General features: G+C 30.1%; 2 protein-coding genes across 3 annotated transcripts; both read left to right on the top strand.

The window, feature by feature from the left end:
• The first annotated feature begins 10,026 nt into the window (after window positions 1-10,026).
• Window positions 10,027-12,485, top strand: LOC110603452 (peptidyl-prolyl cis-trans isomerase FKBP13, chloroplastic). Of its 2 annotated transcripts, none has more exons than XM_021741185.2 (5): window positions 10,027-10,498; window positions 10,604-10,708; window positions 11,436-11,496; window positions 11,907-11,975; window positions 12,271-12,485. In XM_021741185.2, exons 1-5 carry the CDS (start codon window positions 10,136-10,138, stop codon window positions 12,330-12,332), a joined length of 660 nt encoding a protein of 219 aa, XP_021596877.1. In that variant the 5' UTR covers window positions 10,027-10,135; the 3' UTR covers window positions 12,333-12,485. The 2 variants fall into 2 exon arrangements, with proteins under 2 accessions (XP_021596877.1, XP_021596878.1); XM_021741186.2 differs by having other exon boundaries at window positions 10,051-10,498; window positions 10,616-10,708.
• Window positions 12,486-16,878: 4,393 nt separating this feature from the next.
• On the top strand, window positions 16,879-17,793 carry LOC110603247 (ATP synthase subunit alpha, chloroplastic). Its single transcript, XM_021740948.1, is given in 3 exon segments — window positions 16,879-16,924; window positions 17,256-17,396; window positions 17,399-17,793. Coding segments are annotated over 3 exon segments (582 nt in total).
• The last annotated feature ends 4,832 nt before the right edge of the window (window positions 17,794-22,625 follow it).

Here is a 22,625-nt window from a genome sequence, read left to right as displayed (position 1 = left end):
ACTCCTCACATTATCCTTAATATGGAATAGAACATATAACAGGAAAGCTCAACAATATAAAAGATATAAAAATAAGATAAATGAGTGTATAGAACTTCCTTTAGAAGCAAGTCACTATCGAACCATCAAGCAGGGGATGATTGGGGCATAAACTACCCTAAGTGAGAGAGTATAATGTCAAGTTTAGTGTCAATAGTCTTCAATTTTGCTTCAATCATCTCTAGCCTATCATTTTCATTGGATTCTAGAGGGGTTGAAGTAGATAAGTTAGCTTTATCTTCATTTTGAAACAGTTGTGTACGAGAAGGAATAATAGGACCTGGAGGACAAAAAATAATTTCTTTCCTCTCGTTGAGGCAAAGTAAGCCTATAGAGTTAAGTGCACTAATATCCAGAGGAAGTATGTGTTCGGTAATGTAAATTAGTGTTATGTTCATCAAGCAGTCCTATATTTACAGCTAATATAGAAATCACAAAATCCAAGTAAATATCACACCTTATATTAAAAAATTTTCTAAACTGTGAAGCTAACCAAAATCAAATATTCACTTTTAGTTTTTCACCATACACCAAAGAAAGAATAGTTCATATTTAGTTAGCTTAATAGGATCTTTATTTTTTCCATAAATATCACGTCTTATATTAGAAATTTTTCTAAATTGTGAAGTTAACCAAAATAAAAAATTCACTTTCTATTTTTCACCATATACCAAAGAAAGAATAGTTCATTTAGTTAGCTCAATGAGATATTTATTTTTTTCAGAAAAAATATAACAAAGGAACCTATGGAAATATCTAAAGGAGAAGCTTTTAATTTCATTAGCTTTTGATTTACTACCCTTAAATTTCAATCTAAAATTCCTTGTTAATTCCTTATATACCTGAATAGGGTCCCAATCTGCAAGATAATCACACAAAGAGTCCAAATAGGCTATTATTTTTACATATTCTTTATCGTAAACACCCAAATCAAGATTAAAATAAGTAATAGAATAATGCACCAATTTATCTCACAACCTAAGGCAGACAAGTTTCAAATTGAGATTTTTGACATCATAACAATACTCAAAAGTAACATAGAATTCTCTACACAACTCAGTGTATGATGAACAATTAATATCAAGCCAAATTTATCAATTAACTCATAAACCTCATCAAACAGATTTAACTTTTTCAATGCGGCATTATCAACACATTTGCAATGATAAATATCAATAAAGAAAAAAGCTTGATACCTTTCCTTATCGGATCATTCGAAATTAAAATTACCATGAAGTTCATGATCACAAGTATCTAGCTTTTCCACCAACAATTCGTAGTATCCTTTTTTTTCTGTTTCTTTTTCGGTGGAGATACAAGTTACACTTCCTCACTACTATTACTATCACTGGCTTCATGCCTTGGTATTCCATTTTCTTCATGGCTTTGTTCTGAATTTGTGTCCTCATTCTCACTCTGGCTCGCAATTAAGGATTCTAAACCTAGATTGGTGGTCTTTGGATTCTTTTTGTCTTATTTCAACCGCTCCAAAATTTTAGGTTTAACTTCTCATTCTTCTTCTTTTGGTATAGGTCCCGTATTGCATATTGGAGCTTTTTCTTTAGCTCAAGACCATATTTCTCTTCTTGTTGCGACTGGAGAAGGCGCTAATGGTTGAGTCATGGCTTTTGATCGCGACTCTATGGCTGAAGTTATTGTCTCTTTCTCGGTTTTCTTCTTCGTCACCGATGGTTTCTTCATGGGTGTGTCACGAGTTAGGTTTGATGGGTCTTGTTGACGTCATTTAGACGCATCCATGGTGGTCAAAAGAGATTCAGACTTAGTTCTTGCTATCGAGAATCTACACAAGAGTGGGGGGTTTGAGAGGAGAAGGAGTCGATGTCGTGAGATGGAGAGAAAGAAAAAAATGAATAAGTTTAGGATTTTAAAATGAGAAGTAAAAGCAACAGTAAAAAAAAAGGGTAAAGGCTTTAAAAGAATTTACCTTTTAAGGAGAAACCAAAAAAAAACTTTACCTGACGAGGAAAGTTAAAATTCTATTTACCATATACATCTTAAATAACCACTAGCGCGCATCTTTGAACTTTATAAAACTCAGTCTTATCCAGATTAAATATGGTTAGCTCCAAGGTTTAAGACAATAAAAATAATAAAAATTAAAAAATTAAAATAAAATTGAATTAAAATATTTAAGAAATAGACAAGCTTGGGTGAGCCTGTTAAATTGGGTTATCTTGCAAGCAGCTCTCTTCTTTACTATCCTAGGCAAGACTTTCCTGTCTTCAAGCATCGATCTTTGGTATTTTCAAGATCATGTTTTCACCATTTCTAGGCTTGAGTCCTTTGTAAAAAGATTTAAGCTTGTGTCCATTTACCTTGAAAATTTTTCTGGTTTCCATACTTTGAATTCACACGCTCCATGAGGAAATGAATTTATTACTACAAACGGGTTTTCTGGAAAATGATTTTAAGAGATAATAAAAAAGTAAAACTTTTTGTTCCGCTTTAAAATTTTTTTGGGAGATTGATTTATCATGAAAGGCTTTGGTCTTCTCCTTGTAGATTCTTGCACTCTCGTGCACATCATTTCTTATTTCCTTTAATTCCTGCAATTTCAATTTATGGTTAGAACTTGCCTCAATCATATTGCTATTCCATTGCTTCACTACTCGAAAGACCTTATGTTGTAACTCTAATGGTAAATGGCAAGTCTTGCCATAAACTAGTCGAAATTGTGACATCCCAATTGAGATTTTATAGATTGTCCTATATTCTCATAGTGCATCATCAAGTCAAATGCTCCAGTGATTCTTATTTACTTTGAATATTTTCTCCAAAATTGACTTTATTCTCAATTGAAAACTTTAACTTGACCATTTTTCTAAGGCTAATATGCTGTAGAGGTGTGATGAGTAACTCTATACTTCTTTAGTAGTGCTTCAATGACCCTATAAAAATGTGTTCTTTGATCACTAATAAATAGTCGTGGTACACCAAATTTGGTAAAAATATTAGTTTTCAAGAAAGTAGGTACAACCTTAGCATCATTAATTTTAGTGGCTTTGGCTTCCACACATTTAGAAACATAATCAACAAAAAGTAAAATATATTGATTACTAAATGACAAAGGGGATAAACCTATGAAATCGATGTCGCAAATATTGAAAATTTCGACCACTAGTATAGGAGTAAGAGGCATATGATCTCGGTATCCTAAGTTACCTATCTTTTGGTAGTTAGAGCATGCCTTACAAAATATGTAAGAATCCTTGAACACATTGAGCTAATAAATGTAATACCCGGCTAGATTCCGACATCGGAATCTCTACTTTTCGGCGAAATCTCCGTGGAAATCTAGAATTCAAAGATGCCGGAGCCTTCTAGAAGGGTGAAAGGTGTTTTCTAAAATGTTTTAACATGATTTTATGATTTTAATGCAAAAGAAATTGAGTTTTGAAGAGAAAAGACCAAGGAGTGAAGAATCTAGGTTCGGCCGCCGAACATGGGGTTGTTTAGGAGGCACGTTAGGCTGCCGAATGTGGTGGAGCTGTGGAAGCAGCTTTGGCCGCTGAAGGTGGTTAACCGGCCACCTATAAAAGGCCCCCAGACCGAAAATGGGCGAGTTTTCTCCCCATTCTCGAGCTAAGGTGAGTTCATGCCCTCCTTTGGTTGATTTCATGTTTTTCCTTCAACCTCCCAAGGTTTTTATGAGTTTTATCGTTGTTTTGAAGAGTTTTAAGTTTAGATTAAGATTTTGGAACTTAGAGACCTTCGGAGCTCTTGTCCTCCACATCTCCACATTCGGGTCGCACCAACCCTCGATCTTCAAGAGGTAAGTATAGATCCTTGCCTTCCTTTATGTTTTAATAAAGTTTTAAGAATTTTTGATGCTTGTGTGTGGGTAGATGTGCATGTTAGGGTTTATGTGGGTTTTATGCCCAATGTATGTCTATGTGATGTTTGTTTTGGGGGTTTAAGCTAGTTTATGCCCCTATATGCATGTGGGAGTGTGTATGCATGTTTGGGAGAGAGCATGTGAGGTTTTGGGTTGTTTTGGGGTTGGTTTTGCTTGTGACAGATTCGGACCTGCTGTTCAGAGGGAACCAGGTTCGGCCGCCGAAGGCATGTTCGGCCGCCGAAGGCATGTTCGGCCGCCGAACCTACATGAGAGGCAGCCTTTGGACGCCTAACATGCCCCCGAAGGCCAAGACTTTCGGATCTGTTGTGGAGTTTCAGCCGCCGAAAGTGCCCCCGAAAGTGCCTGACTTTCGGATCTGGGAGAACCTTCCGCCGCCGAACCTGTCCCCAAAGGTGCATGGCTTTCGGCTCTGGAAGGGACTTTCGGCCGCCGAAGGTGCCACCGAAAGTGCCCTGTCCAACCCTTTCTTGGGAGTTTTCTATGCATGTTTTGGTAATGTTTTGGGAGGGTTTTTGGGGAGTTGTTTATGAGTTATTTTGAGTCTTGTTAGAGTGTGTTTGGTCCCTCATTTGAGTCCACCTGTGTAGGATTGGACCCGAGAAACCGAGGAGGCCAGCAGTGTTAGCTATTGCAGAGTCAGTCCAGCGTCTGCCAGAGGTGAGTAGAACTAACTAATCAGATGTTTTAAGCATGTTCACGCATCATGAATACCAGGTATATGTATTAGGTTGCTTGCATTAGATTTCACGAAAATGCTGCATTGCATAAATTGTTGTTGATGTGGATGGACCGAGGCGACCCACTAGCCCTAATTATGATATGTTAATGAAGTCCTGAGGAGCCCCACCGAGGGCCGGGCACCATGATGATAATGAAGTCCTGAGCAGCTCCTTCAAGGGCCAGGCATAGATCAGAGGGAGTTTTGGGTCATGTCCATCTGTGATGTGAAATGTTTGTGCTGTGACGCATTCCATGATAGCATGTGATTTATTAAACTGTTTTTCCTGTTCTGCTCACTGGGCTTTCTAGCTCACCCCTCTCCCCTAACCCCAGGTTTACAGATCAGAGGTAGTCCAGGAAGACGTCAATGGTAAAGGTTATGGCTATGTAATAGATTAGCAGTGGATATGTGATGTAAATTGATGTAAAGTAATGTAAGATAGATATATGTTGTAAGAATGATTTAATGTAGTAACTTGAGGATTAGTTATGTGCTTGGCCCTAATGTATGGTTAATCCTTTCTTATACATGATCCGTATGTTATGTTTTTAATAATGTCATATGAGAAACCAGGCTTGACTTATATAATGTTGACCACACTAGGGCTTTGATGAGGGCTCTGGTGTGGGTTATATGTTTATAGTATGTTGTATGTTCAGGTCAAGCTTGGTATGGTAAATGTTTTAAAGTTTTTATGGAATGTTTGATCATGTGTGGGATTATACCAGTTATACAGGATGTATGTTAGGCTTGCTACGGGTCCCGGCGGCTTTAAGCCGATCTGGATCCTAGCGCCAGTAGCGGTCCGGTTTCCGGGTCGTTACAATAAAAGTCTACATTTCAGAACCTTCCTTGTTGTCCTTTTGGGTCCGAAATGGCCTTCACAAGCCTCTAAATGACAGAAATGCAGAACTGATTCCGCTTCATTTTCTAGGATGCATCTTTTTACTAACTGGTCATCACAAAATCTCCATAGATATGGTTCATCCCAAACATAATATTTTGCATCATGTTTCAAATTTTCTCTATGTTTCTTAGCGTCTCTTCTGAAAATATTTTGGTTACTATATAATTTACCAAGCCATCATACCAAGGACTCGCAACCTGGATAGAAAGTAAATATTCATCAGGGAATTCATCTTTTAATGGGACCAAGTCTTGGAGCTGGAGTAAACAACTGAGGTGATTGGCTACCAAATTCTCCAATCCTTTTTTGTCTTTAATCTCAAGATCAAATTCCTATAACAATAAAATCCATCTAACTAGTTGAGGTTTTGCATCCTTCTTTTCAACAAATACTTCAAGGCTGTATAGACAAAAAATACAATCACTTTAGTGCTTAATAAATATGATATGCATCTTTCTATAGTGAAAACAATGGTGAGAAGTTCTTTTCAGTAGTAGTGTAATTACTTTGGGCCTTATCTAGAATTATAGATATACAACATAAGACATGAGGTCTCTTACTAATGCTTTGACCTAGAATAACATAGTGGCTGAGCTATCTTTGAGAAGTCCTTGATAAACCTCTTATAAAATCCTGCATAACTAAAAAAAGATCTAATATCTCGTAGGTCTGAACTGTTCCTATGAGTAGGGGTGAGCATTCGGTCGGTTCGGTTCAAAACCGAACCGAACCGAATAAACCGAAAATCGAAATTTTAGATTTTATGAAAACCGAACCGAACCGATTTTGGTCAGAAACCGAATCGAACCGAACCGGTCTGATTCGGTTCGATTCGGTTCGGTTTGATCGGTTTCGATTTTTAATATTTTTTTAATTTTTTACACTTTATTTTTAGTATTTTAAAATTTAATTAAAATATTTTAATTTTAATATAATTTAATTTCTCTATAGTATTGAAAAAACATATTATTATTCCTAATCGGTTCGGTTCGGTTTTTTCGGTTTTTTCTGATCAAAACCGAACCGAACCGAAATAACCAAAATTTCTGAAATTTAAAACCGAACCGAACCGAAATGTGTAAAAAACCGAACCAAATTTTCAAATCGGTTCGGTTCGGTCGGTTTTTTCGGTTCGAACCGGATTCTGCTCACCCCTACCTATGAGGGTGGTAGGAAACACTCTACACAAGAAGGCGTCTAAATGTGTCTGTAACCCTATGAACATCTTATAATTTATGGCATGCTCTCTAAGGTTTCTTGTGCCATTATAGGCTGCCATTGTAGGTTTTAGAAACTTCTTCGAGATGTTTTCTTCTTGGATACGGGCTGAGAAAGGTGAAGAGGTTCTTAGTCCTGCTTGAGCTCTTACTTGGCTCTTCAGCTCAAATAAAAGTTCTTCCTTCAGCCTTTACAGCATCTGTTTCACTCTTTCCCTTGCTTTAGTTCTTTTGGTGCTTACTGAGGACCTGGAGCTAGTTCCTTCTCCTTCATTTGTAGCTTCATATGCGTCAAGAGTGGCACTCTTTTTCACGTCATCATCCCTCCTCCTCATGTTTCCTTATGCTACCGTCATTGCTGGTTCATTATTCTCAGTATCAGGTATCAAGGTAGGTGTTGGTACTTGGCTGGGAGTTGGAACTTTGTAGTAGGTTCATAGGTGTAGGTGCCACAAGGCCCTTTGCTGCATGATTTAGTTCATCCTCATCATGGTTTGTTAAATTTGGATTGACATAGCTTGTAGGTCGTGGTTGGATGGTAGAGTTTGAGGAATGGTGTTTAAATGTGTGGGACTACTGGTATATGGCATGGTGGACATTATTGGTATAGTGAAATTCTTAGGAAAGTAGGGTCATTGGAAAAACTTGAGTGGTTGGCATTTTCACATTTTGGTTTTCATTCCTAGTAGATGTGGGTGTGTTGTTTTTTGAGCTAGACATATAGATCTCAATGGGTTTAATTTGAAAACTCAAGAGATAGAAAAATCTCCTTCATTCCCACAGATGGTGCTAATTGATGGCTGAAGAGATCAGGGGTCCACAAGATGGTGACACATGGACTAGTGTTAGAGGATTTTAGTAGTAGTAAATGAGCTTGGCTTAGTAAATGAGGATAGTAATGGAGTTGGGTAGTTCTTTTAGAGGCGTTAATATTTAAGGGTTGCAGAAGGAATTAAGAAGTTAGAGAAGATAAAGTAGAATTCCCCTTCTTGAGAATGGAAGGGGTATATATACTCGGTACAGGGTACACCTATAACATGTCCTTTCAGAATTGACGATGGCACATTTGATAGACTTGTCAGATGGTTCATTAATAATGTGGCAGTTGGCTCACTTAATATTGAGTCGGCTAAGACCACGCTATTCTTGACAAATAATATGTCAAAGCTACCATCACATGCATATTTAAAGTTTTGTACGGTTATCTAAAAAAATTGATCTGAGTGCCCTTATTCCGGGCACCTTAATCGTCAAACTCTCTAGAACTGTTCTTAGACCCTGATCACTGAAGGGCTGGACCCGACCCATCTCGGCATTTAATTATCTTTCCTCTAACCAAATTACCCGGGCAATAGGTGTCGTAATCTAGCGAGAGATATCCTTTATATGTTATCCCAACATAAATTCTATGGTCTCTAAAAATATATATTTTAAATGATTAAGTATGATTATTTTAATAATCTCTTATTAATATTATTTAGGAGAAAAAAATCTCTAAAAATTTTATGATTAATCATTTAAATGTCACTTATAAAATTTTAAGATTTAAAATTAGTTATAAAATTATAAAATTTAAATTTTATATTTAATAATTTAAATCTCACTTATTCGCTTCCAACTTGAGCTTACTGCCAATTACCTACCTCCAGGCCCAAATACTAACATCCAAGAACCAGTCCCTAACTTAGATGACATCAATTTCATTGATATCTCCGACAATCTCAAGCCTTGCTCCTATCTGCCAATGTCTACTATATATTTCTATAATTTTGTGATAAAGTTTGTTGAGTGAAATTATTAGGCTGATGCACAATCCTTATATTATTGTAAATATTAATTATATAGCACTTATTAGCATTGATTTTAGCATCATTCAATTATATATAAACTCAGTTAATTAACTGCTATTGTATGTAGGGTGAGCAATATTTATTTTCTCTCGAGATAAAATATTAAATTTAGAAGGGAAAGTATATTTTATATAAAAAAATTATAAATTTTAAGACAATTTTTATATAAAAAGAATAATGTAGCAACAACGTTGCACAAATTAAGAATTTTAAAAATAATTAGTTTTTAAATTTTAAAAAATATATTGAAAGGTTCAAAAAAAAAGTTTATTAAAAAGTTTCCACAGTTAAATGAAATATTGTTAACATTAATTTTAATATTAACTCTCCGTTTAAAATTAAAGATTTTATAAAAATTCAATTAAATTGAATTTTTTTTCTTGAAAAATTATTGTTTAAAATATAAAGTTTTAAAATTTTTTAATTTAAAAATTTTCATTATTTATGAAAATAAAATCATGAATAATTTTATAAAAATTCAAAACACAAGTGAATGCTTTTTTTTTTTTAATGCAAATAACTTTTATTACAAGGTTGCAATTGACAGAAAATTTACAGCATAGATACGAGAGTAGACAACTCCTAAGTCATTCAATCCAAAGATAACAATTTTTTCAAATACACAATATCAACCTAAATATTAACTGCCCACCTTAATTTTTTTTTATTTTAAAATTTTTATTTACTTTTTTAAATTTTATAATTTAAAATTAATATTTTCTCACTTTCTTCAAAAAAAATTAGAAGAACTTTTTTTTTTTTTTAAAAAAAGGACTTATATTTATGTGAATTAAATTAAAATTTTTAAACGTAATCAGAATCAATCAAATTACCAAAAATTAATAAAATAATAAATAAGTATAATTTATAATTTATACTTTTAAATTTATAAGCTTATAATTTTGATATTTAATATAACCTATTACAATTATACCTATTAGGAAAAAAAATTTCTACCATAAAAATAGTGAATAATTGGTTACATAATAGAATTGAATATTAATAGTTGGTTAAATATTATTTTGCCACATTTATTAAAAGATATATTTTTAAGAATATTAACAATTAAAATTATGTTAAGTTCACTATAGAAATTCATAAGGATATATATATATTTTTAATTTCATTCATATTTTATACTATAAATTTTTTATTCTTATAAAAAAGATTTTTTTCCACAAAAATATATTAATTCTATTTATACATTTATTAAAAAAAGATAATTATGATAATATGTCATCTTTCACATCTGAATTATCCATTTAAAATGTTATACTAAATTAATCAAATGATAATTCTCATTCAAATACGAGCCAATTCTAGGGCAAAATTAGGCCGCAAAATGGCTAAATATGCCCATATGTTGTGCAAGTAGACCCACTTGGGCGGCCCAGTCTCTGTATGAGCTGCAGGTTTCAGATTGGCTTTGCTTGGATAGCATTCTCGCCACTCCCATCAATAACAAAAAGCAACTGCATAAACCAATCTTGTTTCTCTCTTTCAAAACTCTTTTCTCTGGAGATGAATTCATTGGCATTTTCAGTCGGAAATTATACTCCAAAAAAGCTCAACATACCCATTTGTAATCATAACACAGTAGAAGCATCAAATTTCAAATTCAAAATCTCATGCCAAAGCCACGAAAACTTTGTTTCTCCATTAACTGCAGAAGTAAAGGAAATCCAAGCTTTGTTGAAGAGAAGAGAAGCAATGGGTGTTGGCTTCTTTACAGTTTTTGCTGACGTTTTATTGCAACCGCTGCCCATTGCAGAAGCAGCAGAAGAAGCAGGTGTATGTGAACTAACTGTAACACCTTCGGGCCTTGCTTTCTGCGACAAGGTTGTGGGGACAGGCCCTGAGGCTGTCAAGGGACAACTCATCAAGGTAATTTACAAATTTATTAACCTTGTTTTGGCCAACACTGTTGTATGCAAGTTTGCGTTTCCATGCTTCAACATGTTTAAGACTCGGCTCACCATCTAATTAAAGATATTAGTGCAGGCACATTATGTTGGAAAATTGGAGAACGGCAAGGTTTTCGACAGCAGTTACAATCGAGGAAAGCCTCTCACGTTTCGTATAGGTGTTGGTGAGGTATGTACTTTACAATGTCAATAATTTCATAGAAACCTTTGTGATTATAATACAAGAAAAAAAATGAATTTTTTTTTTTTTACAAATAATAAAGTTTTTCATTGATAAATTTTACTGATAAGCTAAATATGTATATTGTTTATGTGTTTGCATTTTATCGGTAAAATAAATTACTGAAGTAATATTTCTTAATTTAAGTTTGTCATAATATATCGAATAGGGTAATGATATGTGATATATTAATATTTTAATAATTCTCAACACAAAGGGATAAGTTTAGTTAGTATTCTGTTGAATTTGTTTTAAGATTATATGCACAGACATGTAAATCGAAGAAGTTATTTTATAACTTAAGATGGGTGTATATAAAATTAATATAATTCAGCTCATAGTCACTATTTTTAAAATTTGTAGTTTTTTAACATATTTCATAAATTTAAATATTTCTATATCTAAGTATACAATGTTTCTATATGTAGAATCAGAAACGGAATATTAAAAATATAAGCAATTTAGATAATATTATATCTAAATAAATATATTAATTATGGATGATATTTTACTTTAAAATTATTTTTGGTGTTTTTCCTTGTTATTTTTTTTTTAAAATTGTTGATAACAACAAGTTATTCTAGAAAAGGATGCATAGGTAAATCCCAATTAATATGGCTTTGAATATAATAAATTTTCAAAAAGTTTAATTGGGAATTTGTTGAATTTTCAACAGGTCATCAAAGGCTGGGATGAAGGTATTCTAGGTGGTGACGGAGTTCCTCCTATGCAAGCTGGTATGGATATATATCACATAAAGGAATGAGTGCAGCAAGTATTACAAAGAATCTAACAAATCTTAAACAAATTATTTTTACCAAGATCCACGGAAAATGAAGATGCGGACATAATCAAAATAAGATTAAAAAATTAAATTTATTTCTGAATTATACAGTACTAAATTTTATTTTTTAATTTTAATTTATCTCTGAAAATATTATTAAAAAGTCAAATAAAAAAAATTTTGAAAGTATGAGTTACGTTCTTTGCAGCATATATAAAGATGGCAGCTTATATTAGGTAGCGCCACCATAAATGAATATTTTAATCTTTTTGACTGAGGTTTAATCAAGAGGTCTTGGACAAGTTAAGACCCATCTCTTGTTATGTTTAGCATAATATATTTTCTTTATTGTAATTTAATTAGGAGGAAAACGAATCTTGAAGCTTCCTCCAGAGCTTGGATATGGCGTCAGAGGGGCTGGCTGCAGAGGAGGTATACACTAACACCCTTTTATCTTAGCAACCTATACAACAATAAAATTAATTTAGAATTCAATTCATTTTAAGTTTAACTAAGGGGAAAAAAATGAATTTTCAATTTCTAATATTGATTTCATTTTTATAATTTTATTGTTTAGAATGAAAGAATTTGATTTTTTAATTGTAACTTAAAAAATATTCAATTTCAACTCTTCTGATTTTTAAATAATTTATTTAAATTTTTTTATATATACATATTAAATTATACTAGACGAAGGGTAAATATTTTTGTGCAATTTATGTTGTAGGGTCATGCATCATTCCTCCAGATTCAGTTCTCCTATTTGATGTGGAGTTTATTGGGAAATGATATCAACTGCTTTTCTAACTCTGGAGAGGATTAATTATATTTTGCTCAATGGAATTCCAATTTTAGATTTCAGATTATGGAATATATTTCTAATTTTTGTATATTTGTGATTGAGCTCCCTAAATAATAAGAATACATTTGCTTCCCAAACAATTTTTCTGCCTAAATAATGATATTAATTGGAGTTAAAATAATTGAAAGATAAAAACTGCTAGAATTTGCCTTTGTGTTTTGTTAATTGAGTTGCTGGAACCTCGACATTTATTTAAATTTAAATTAATAAAAATTAAAATTAATTTCATCATAATTTTTTAAATAAATTTAATTTAAATTTAATTTTTAAATTTATATAATAAATAAATAAAATTTTAAATTTAATAATATTTAATATACTAAATTTGTAACCGTTCATTTATAAATTTACGAGTAAACTCGCTGAACATGCTGTTGAATACTTATAAATTTGTTAAATAAACTTCTGAAGATTTTTCCTTAAATATTAATATTAGTTTATATTTTATAGAGTTGTAATTATATTTATTTTTATTGTGATTCTTCTAAACATAATATATTATTTAAACTTATTGTATAGTCATTATAAAAAAATTTATAAAATATTTATTATTTTAATATATATTTTTAATGTGAGGTTAATGTGAAGCTTAAATGCATAAAAAAAAACAAGTTGTTTACTTTTTTCTTTTAACCAAGCAATTAAATTGTATTGTAAATTTAATGGATAAAATAAACTAACATAGAAAAAAATATTAGCAAAAACAAAAACAGCTCACACAATCTAAAATCTAGTAGTCTAACCAAAATCCCAATGCAAAAAGAGTAAACTTAGTTCAATTAAAGGTAATCGATAATCTCGACCATTGTTCGTTACTTTTATCACTAAACATAATAGAAAACATTACCATCTACTATATTCATCACGATGGAAGCGTAATAGTGAATATAAAAATAATAAAAGAGCAAACTCCTAGTCTACTCTCGTCGAAAACTTCTTAAAGCCACAGTCAAATCATCAAATCTAAAAAATTACCCAAGCAACAAAAATCAAAGAAGCCCCAAAAGGCTATCTCCAAACTCAACTCAGACAACCCAAGTCAATTGGCAATGTTCACCAAATATGAGAAGTTGGCTCATAATATTTCATTTTATAATATTCATGAAATCCCTATATTAAGCTATATTGAGTTTCAACCAACCATTGCAAACCAAACTTGAGTCTGTTGCCAACTCTCTGAGCACACAATGCAAGTCCAAAAATAAGCAATCACACTCAAAAATAAATCTAGACCACAAAGATGAAAACCTAAAATTATACATACCAACAAATGAAAAATCACTAGAAATCAAGGCCCCGTCCTTGTAAGCCTTGAAAAACTCGTCGTCCCCATTATTCTTCCTCTCTTTCTCTCCATGTGAGGTTTTTTAAGTTAGATGATTTCTGTTTCATTTCCCATCAATTCCAATATGGTAATAATAAAATTCTTAAAATTTATACGAGTAATTCAAATTTGGACACAATTTTTATGAGAATATCTGTAATTGATACCTGACCAACATAAATTCAACTAGTATTTCTTTTTTGATAGTTTTATGATAAACAAAATGAAAATCTACTTTAGTATGCTTATTCAATGTATAAAAAATAGAATTAGAAAACAAATAAGTAGCATCAATATTATCATACTATATAATCAAATTTTACTTTGAATATAATTAATTTCACAAAATAGAGTTTATAACCACAGTACTTTCTATTTTTATATATATATTTTTTATTTAAGGATTTTATATACAAATTAAAGATGGTAAGAAATATAATAAATTTTAATAAAAATAGAGATGAAGACTATATTACCTTTCAATTAAAATGACTATACAAATAGTATAAATCTAATTAATATTCAACAAATACTCAACTTATTGAAGGACCAATTCAATGAAGATATTAATATTATAAAACTGCACTTATTAAAAAAAACTAGTAAAATGACAGATAAAAAAAATCCAAAGACTACTTCAGAAGTAGCTGTACCAATTGCTCTGTAATTGGCTTAACTCAAGACTTTGCAACAGTTTGTTGCCTTTTAGTATTCCAAGAATTAAGATTTTTACTCATAAATCAGTATACAATTTGCAATCATCTAAACAATTTGTCCAATTTGCATCCCTATATACACTAAGTTGAGCATGAATAAATTTTGTATTTATTTGAATTTCTGCCCCATACAAAGATTCTTATAAAATTATACCTTCAGAGACCTTATAAGTGATTCAAAAAAGAAGAACAGCAATCTAAGTTATAAAACAATAAAAGATGAAAAGAATAGCTTATATAAAAAAAATAAAAAATAAGAAAATTATTTTTTAATTCTTGAGTTATAGCATAAATAATAGATTTGACCTTTTATTTTTAGAATCCAACACTTTTTTCTAAGGTTTAATTCCATCAAAATTCAATATCTGTTCATAAAAAATGTCTGTTAAGTCAATGATTTATATCTGGTAAAAGGAAAGAGAATAAATATAATCTAAAAAATATCTTTATCAATAATAAATCAAAAAAATTACTATTTAGTCCCTATGATATGGAGAAACTCGCTATTTAATCTTTTAATTTTAAAAAATACATTAAAATATTCCTAATGTTTCAAAAAGTCTACTAATCCCTCCATTAATTTTGTCATTAAGCATTTTACTATTTAGTCCATATAGTTTTAAAAAACTTATTAGGTGATCCCTCCAATTATTAAAAAATTTATTAATTAGTTCCTCTGTATCATGAGTATTTTAGAATTTTTTTATAATACTTAAGGACTAAAATTAATAGATGGACTAGTAAGTAAATTTTTTAATATGTCATAAACATTTTAATGCATTTTTCAAACGATAAGTAGTGATCGACCACGAGCGGTATCGCAAAAGCAATTTTTATTAAGTTTTAATTTTTTATTTTTAATAATTTAAATTTTATACGTTTTGATTTTTATTATATTTATTGAGTTTGAATATTGAATTTATTGAAATTTTTATTTATTTGTGGAGATTGAATTCGAAATTTTTTTTTTTTGGATTTTGACGGAATTAAATTTCAATGACAAAGTATTGGATTTGAAAAGTAGAAAGATAAATCTGGATTTGAAAAGTAGAGAGATAAATCTATTAATTATGTCATATATCTCAAAGAGAAAAAAATATTTTTCCTTTGATTTTTATTATATTTATTGAGTTTGAATATTGAATTTATTGAAATTTTTATTTATTTGTGGAGATTGAATTTGATATTTTTAGTTTGTTGCCTTAATTTGTAAATGAAATTTTATTGATTTGATTATTTGATAGAGTGACCTATAAATTTGCCGGAATTAAATTTTAGGAACTAAAGGTTGAGTTCTAAAAAAGGTAATTCAGTCATTTTTCTTATCATTAACGGCATTTTTTATACAGAGACCTTTAATTTTGATGGAATTAAATTTCAGGAACTGAAATATTGAATTTTTAAAATAGAGAAACGAATTCATTAATTATATTATATGTCAGAGATAAAAAAAAATAATAATTTTTTCAATAAAAAAAAAGTTAGAAAAACAATAAAGATAAAAGAATGGCTATACAGATGAAAAGGCAAATTTAAAAAAATAAAGTTAGAAAGTTTTTCTATTTCAACCTGAGGTCATAATTGCGGATTAAAGCTCTTTAACAGCATTGATTATAAAAAAAAATTATAAAATATAATTATAAAAGATAAAAGCAAAATTACAACATAAAAATAAAATATTGAACAAAAAATGCCTTAAAAAGAATATCTTGAACTTTCTCTTTATTTTAACTTATATATATAAAAAGATAAATATCAATAAGTTAAATAATTCAACAGTTTAAAAGTTTAATTTAATAGAATTAGATTAGATTATATTAAGTTTAGCATGATTAAATAGATGAATAGAATAAATTACGTTTTAAAAATTGTTAATTATCAGTTGAAAAATATAATTAAATTAGCCAATCAAAATATAAAAAAAAAAGAAAAAATAACTTAAAATTTTATAAAAAAAAGAAAAATAAAATATTGAAATTCAAATAATTCAAAATTTTAAAAGCTAAGTTGTAACATGATTAGGTTAGATGATTATATTAGATTATGTTAGTCTTATCCAGAAGATTAGATTATGTTAGTTTTATGAGGATCAGATTAGATGATAGGATTAGGTTACTTTTTAAAAATTTCCAATTATCATATTATCAATTAAATGTTAAATTAAAATTGGCCAACTAAAATACTGAAAAATTAAAAAAAATTAAAATTTTCTAAAAAGAAAAAAAAAATAGAATGCTGAATGTAGAGGTCTAACAATAAGTTTTTGAACAAGCCTTACAAGAAGCTCCATGAACTATGAATAGTTGTTTGACCAACGAATTACATTTACGTACCATCAATGCTAATCTTGGCATGTTTGACACGATAAAAGAAATAACTTATTAGTCCTTCTACTATAGGTATTATTTTTTTAAAAAAAATTAAGAAATACTCATGGTAACTATTCGAGTAAACAAACTTAGTAATATTATCCATAAATGTATTGAGTAACATAATAGGGAAGTAAAGGTTATAAATATTGGTATTGTACTTTAAGTAGGCGACAACATTGCTCATATTTATGGTCTTGTTGGAGTAATGACAAACGAATTAGTAGAATTTGAAGAGAATATAATAGGCATTGCTCTGAGTTTAGGATCAAATAATGTCAGTGTTATATAAATGTGAATGACGGTTTAATAATACAAGAGGGAAGCTCCATAAAAGGAGGCTTATTTGGGCCGTGTTATAAATGCTCTAGCTAAACCTATTGATGGTCAAGGTGAAATTTTAGCTTTTGAATCTCGGTTAATTGAATCTTCTACTCAAAGTATTATATGAGTCTCTTCAAACAGAACTTATTGCTATTGATTTGATGATCTCTATAGGACATGGTCAATGAAAATGAATTATTGGGGACAGATAGACTGATAAAATAGCAGTAGTCACTAGATACAATTCTCAATTAGTAAATACAAAATATAATGTGTTTATGTAGCTATTAGGCAAAAAGCATCTTCTACGGCTCAAATAGTGATTACTTTACAGGAAAGAAGGGCAATGGAGTACATTATTATAGTAGCTGAAATAGCGGATTCTCCGACTACATTATAATACCTCACCCTTTATATAAGAGCAACTCTGGCTTAATATTTTATGTACCATGAACAATAAACTTTAATTATTTATGATGATCTCTCTAAATAAGTGCAAGTTTATTGCCAAATGCCTCTTCTATTACAAAGACCATCCGGTCGTGAAACTTCTATAGGAGATGTCTTTTATTTACATTCACGCCTTTTGGAAAGAGTCACTAAATTAAGTTTTTCATTAGTACGAGGTTCTAATTCTCATCAGGCAGCTATTTAATTTCTTTTGGCACCTTTTTGGACACAATCCTTATCATTGCAGGCTTTGTTCTCATACGGTCGTTTATGATTAGTTAGGCTTGTCTACCTCGAGCTCCTTCGAACCTTATCTGGCCTATGGACTCATACCTCAATTGGTCTGAGTCTTGTCGTATGCAACACGTTGTGGCCCTGTATTGGATTGGCCCAGGCCTCTTTGGTTTGGGCTGCAGTAGGCTTGGTGGTCCGGAATCCATTAGTCATCAAGGCCTTATACATATAGATGTATCTGAGTCAATAACTACTCAAGCCATAGGTGAATACTTATATTTCATTACATTCATTGATGACTATACTAGATATAGTTATGTGTATTTAATGAAATATAAATCTGAATCTTTTGAAGAGTTTAACCAATTCAAAACTAAAGTTGAGAAATAAACTTAAATAAGTATTAAATCACTCAGATTCGATCGAGGTGGTCAATACTTGAATCAAGATTTTCATGATTATCTAATAGAGAATGAGATTCTCTCACAATGAACTCCACCTAGAACACCACAACACAATAGAGTTTCAGAAAGGAGAAGTTGTACTTTATTAGATATGGTACGGTCCATGATGAGTCTTGCAGATTTACCTTTGTCCTTTTAGGGTTATGCCTTGCAAACTGCGATATACCTTCTTAAAAGAGTTCCATCCAAATCTGTTGATAAGATTCCATATGAGATGTGGACTAATAAAAACTAGTCTTATCACACATAAAGATTTGGAAATGTGACGCTTATGTGAAGTGTTTAATATCTGATAAGTTAGAAGCTAAGTTAGATAAATATAAGTTTGTGGAATATCCAAAAGAATCTATTGGACATTATTTCTATCATCCCATTGAGAGAAAAGTGTTTTTCTCAAAACATGCTATCTTTCTAGAAAAGTGTTTTTCCTTAAAGGAAGCAGTAGGAGTCAAATAAAACTTGAAAAAGTTTACAAACCACATACTGACATACAAATGGAATAAGAACCAGAGATTGTAATGTCTACTGAAGATACACAAGTTGAAATAGCACCGCAAAGATTTGTTAAGACAAGTCGTGCTCCAATAAGATTAGACCTTCTTGTGGAGACTCACAACAATGTTTCACTCATAGCTGATGAGTCTAACAGCTATGAAAAAGCAATGTCTAACATTGATTCTTCAAATTAGCTTGAAGCAATGAAATTTAAAATGGATTTCATGTACACTAACCAAGTATGGACTTTCGTTGATGCATCTAAAGGAATAAAATCCATTGGGTGCAAATGGGTTTTTAAGAGAAAAACTGACATGGAAGGCAATATATAAATGTGCAAAGGCAGGTTAGTTGTTAAAGGTTACAGAAAAAGACAAGGTGTTGACTTTGATGAAACCTTTTCACCAATAGTTATGATTAAATCCATAAGAATTTAGCTTGCAATAGCAGCATACTATGATTATGAAATTTAGCAAATGGATGTTAAAATAATATTCTTAAATGGTAATCTTCTTAAGGATGTGTATATGATACAACCCGAAGGTTTTGAATCCAAGAAATTTCCTAATTAGGTATGCAAATTGCAAAGGTCTATTTATGGACTTAAGCAAGTTTCGCAAAGTTGGAACAACTGTTTTGACAAAATAGTGCAATAGTTTGATTTTGTCAATAATATGGATGAACCTTATATTTATAAGAAGTTTAGTGGAAGTGGTTTTGTATTTCTTATTTTATATATAGATGACATTAATAATAGGAAATGCTATTCCATTACTATAATTTGTAAAGATTTGGTTGTCCAAGAATTTCTCTATGAAGAATTTGGGAGAAGCCATTTATATTCTGGGAATTAAGATCTATAGAGATAGACCCAAGAGATTGCGAGGATTATCCCAATCCATTTACATTGACAAGGTGCTAAAATGGTTTAGCATGGAGGAATCTGAAAGAGATTTTTTTTCCTATGTCACATGGAGTCTATCTCTCTAAAAACATGTATCCTAAGACACCAGTTGAAAGAGAAAGAATGGAAAAGGTTCCATATGCTTCAACTATAAAATCCATAATGTATGCGATGCTATATATTAGACTAGACGTATCATATGCTTTGAGCATAACTAGTAGATATCAAACAGACCTAGGTGAAGATCATTGGACTGCTGTAAAAAATATTTTTAAGTACTTAAGAAGAATTAAGGATAATTTTCTAGTTTATGGAGGGATTAGTGAACTCAAAGTTCATGGATATTCGAATGTGAATTTCCAATTAGATTTTGATAACAAATCTTAATCTAGTTATAATTTTACTCTAAATGGTAAGTCAGTAAGTTGGAAATGTTTCAAACTATAAACCACCACAAATTCTATAACAAAAGCCAAGAACACATCTGTGTCCTAGGCAACAAATGAGACAGTTTTGGATTAAGAAATTCATTTCTGAACTTAGTGTAGTTTCTAGCATTGTTGATCCACTTACATTGAAATGTGATAATAATGGAGTCATTGCATAAGCAAAGGAACCCAGGTCCATTAAAGATCAAAGTATATACTTAGACGATTCCAAATGATTAGAGAGATCATTGAAAGGAAAGATGTGGAGATAAAGTGAGTTCCACTAATGAGAATCTTAAAGATTCTCTTACTAAAGCATTATTCTAGTAGAAACATAAATATTGCATTTATACTTATGGAACAAGTCATATGGGTGATTAACTTTAGTGCAAGTGAGAGATTATTAGTAATATGCCCTACAGCCAATCTGTTGGTCATAGTTGAATATTATTTTTCATATATTTTAAGTATTTAAATACATTATACAAAGGTTGTTATTTATATTTAGTATTAATTTAATTGAATATCGAGTAAAAATAAAGTCCATGAAACTATATTATTGTGCAAAAAAAATTATAATATGATTATAATTATGAGATTTCTATTGCATTTAAGTAATGTCTCCAAATATTCATGGTCAATGTTCTTATCATGATTGGACAATATTCTTATCATGATTGGACAATAATTAGAGCTGTTGAGACTGATACATATTATGTTCTTTTCTTTTATAGGAAGCAACTGATCTCATAGGTTGAGATATGTGAGATATCTAAAACTAATATGTGGGTGCTTATTATATAAATAAATGTACTGAACTGACCCGCCTGAAAAATTCATTTGGAAAATAACTTATATCTATAGATTACTCGAGTGATCCTTTGACTTGAAATCAATAAATAATCTTATATTGTGATTTTTATATTTTGATTTATCTTACACATTACTTAGTTCATGAGTAACAAATGAGGATGAATTAGATATATTAGAAACTGTATGAAGATTTTTATGTGACTGAGATAGGATTCATCACTTTAGGTTAAATTAGGAAATGTTACATTTATTCTCTGCTAGCATTGATCATGAAATCCTTATGTAAGGTGAAATGAAATTAGTAAATGAGATTTGAAATTTCATTCAATCGGTCAATTGCTAATAAATAAGAACTAATATGATTTAATGTTACAGACAAGCTTCATGTATTAAATATTAAATCATGATATTTGTAATATAAGGATATTAATTACACTGAAAAACCATACATTGAAAGGTTAAGTCAAACCACTTTTGACATTCTAAATATTTAGGTAGTCTTGACATATTATTAAACAATATTATTGATATTCAAATTAATTAATTAATTAATTAATTATATTTATTACCAATATATTTAAAAGTTAAAGGGTCACACACATAAAGAATTGTATGAGAAAATAAAAAGGAAAGTTAAATTAAGTAGGACATGATTGCATATAAATTGACATTGAAATAAAATTGTAATTTGAAAAAATTATAATTTTGATCCAATTAATTAAGTAGGAATTTAATTAAAATTGTCTAAAATTCATATGGCCTATTTATTAATGTTTTGGACTATAATTATAATTTATTTATTTAGTTAGTTAAATAAATAAATAAATATTATTATACTAAAATCCTAGGACTTTAATATAAAAGTATTTTTTATGAGAGTGAGTTGGAAGAGACTTTTGAGAGACTCCAAAATTTATAGAAAATGTAAAGAGTTAGCACTTAAAACCTCTCTCTTCTCAAATCCTTAAAACCGTTTTAAGGTTTTTCGATCGTTGTTATTAAAAATTGGAAACTTGGACGGTTTGTGGTTTTTGATAATCGGACCGATATGAATAATCTCGTATTTTTACTGTAAAAAAAAAAATATATATTTATTTTCTCTTTAATGTTATTACTTCTTTTCGTTTAAATGTGATCTATGTTAGTAAAAATTTTAATTTTTTATTTTTTTCATCGAATTCAATCTAATTGAAACCCATCACATATCTACTTTAAAATATATAAATCTTAGTTTCAAAAAATCATATCTTCTATCAAAACATTCACTGAACCGTTAATTTTTAAACTTTAATCTTTATAATATAGATATATATAGATATGGAGACCAAAAGAATTTATAGTTTTAGCTAGCATAGAATATTCTATACAATTGAGTACATAATTATCATTTTTTTTTGAATCAAGAGTACATAATTATCATTAAATTTCATTATCCTACTTCACCAACACAAGAGTATGACCCATGCTTATTGCTACAATAAGTGAAAAAAAATTCAAAATATTAAATTCTATGCTATTTTATATAAATAAATAATTATAAGTAAATTGAATGTCGTGATTTATTATTATTTAAATATTTTTATTATTTAAAACTTTTTTTAATTATAGAATATAGAATAGATAATGTAAATCTTAAATGTCTTTAGTAATGGTGTTTTTCAATGCATGATGATCACATCAAAATAATAAATGGTTCTTT

Source organism: Manihot esculenta, chromosome 16 (assembly GCF_001659605.2).
Source record: "Manihot esculenta cultivar AM560-2 chromosome 16, M.esculenta_v8, whole genome shotgun sequence".
Classification (NCBI taxonomy): Eukaryota; Viridiplantae; Streptophyta; class Magnoliopsida; order Malpighiales; family Euphorbiaceae; genus Manihot; species Manihot esculenta.
This window is presented reverse-complemented; position numbering and strand designations above follow the sequence as displayed.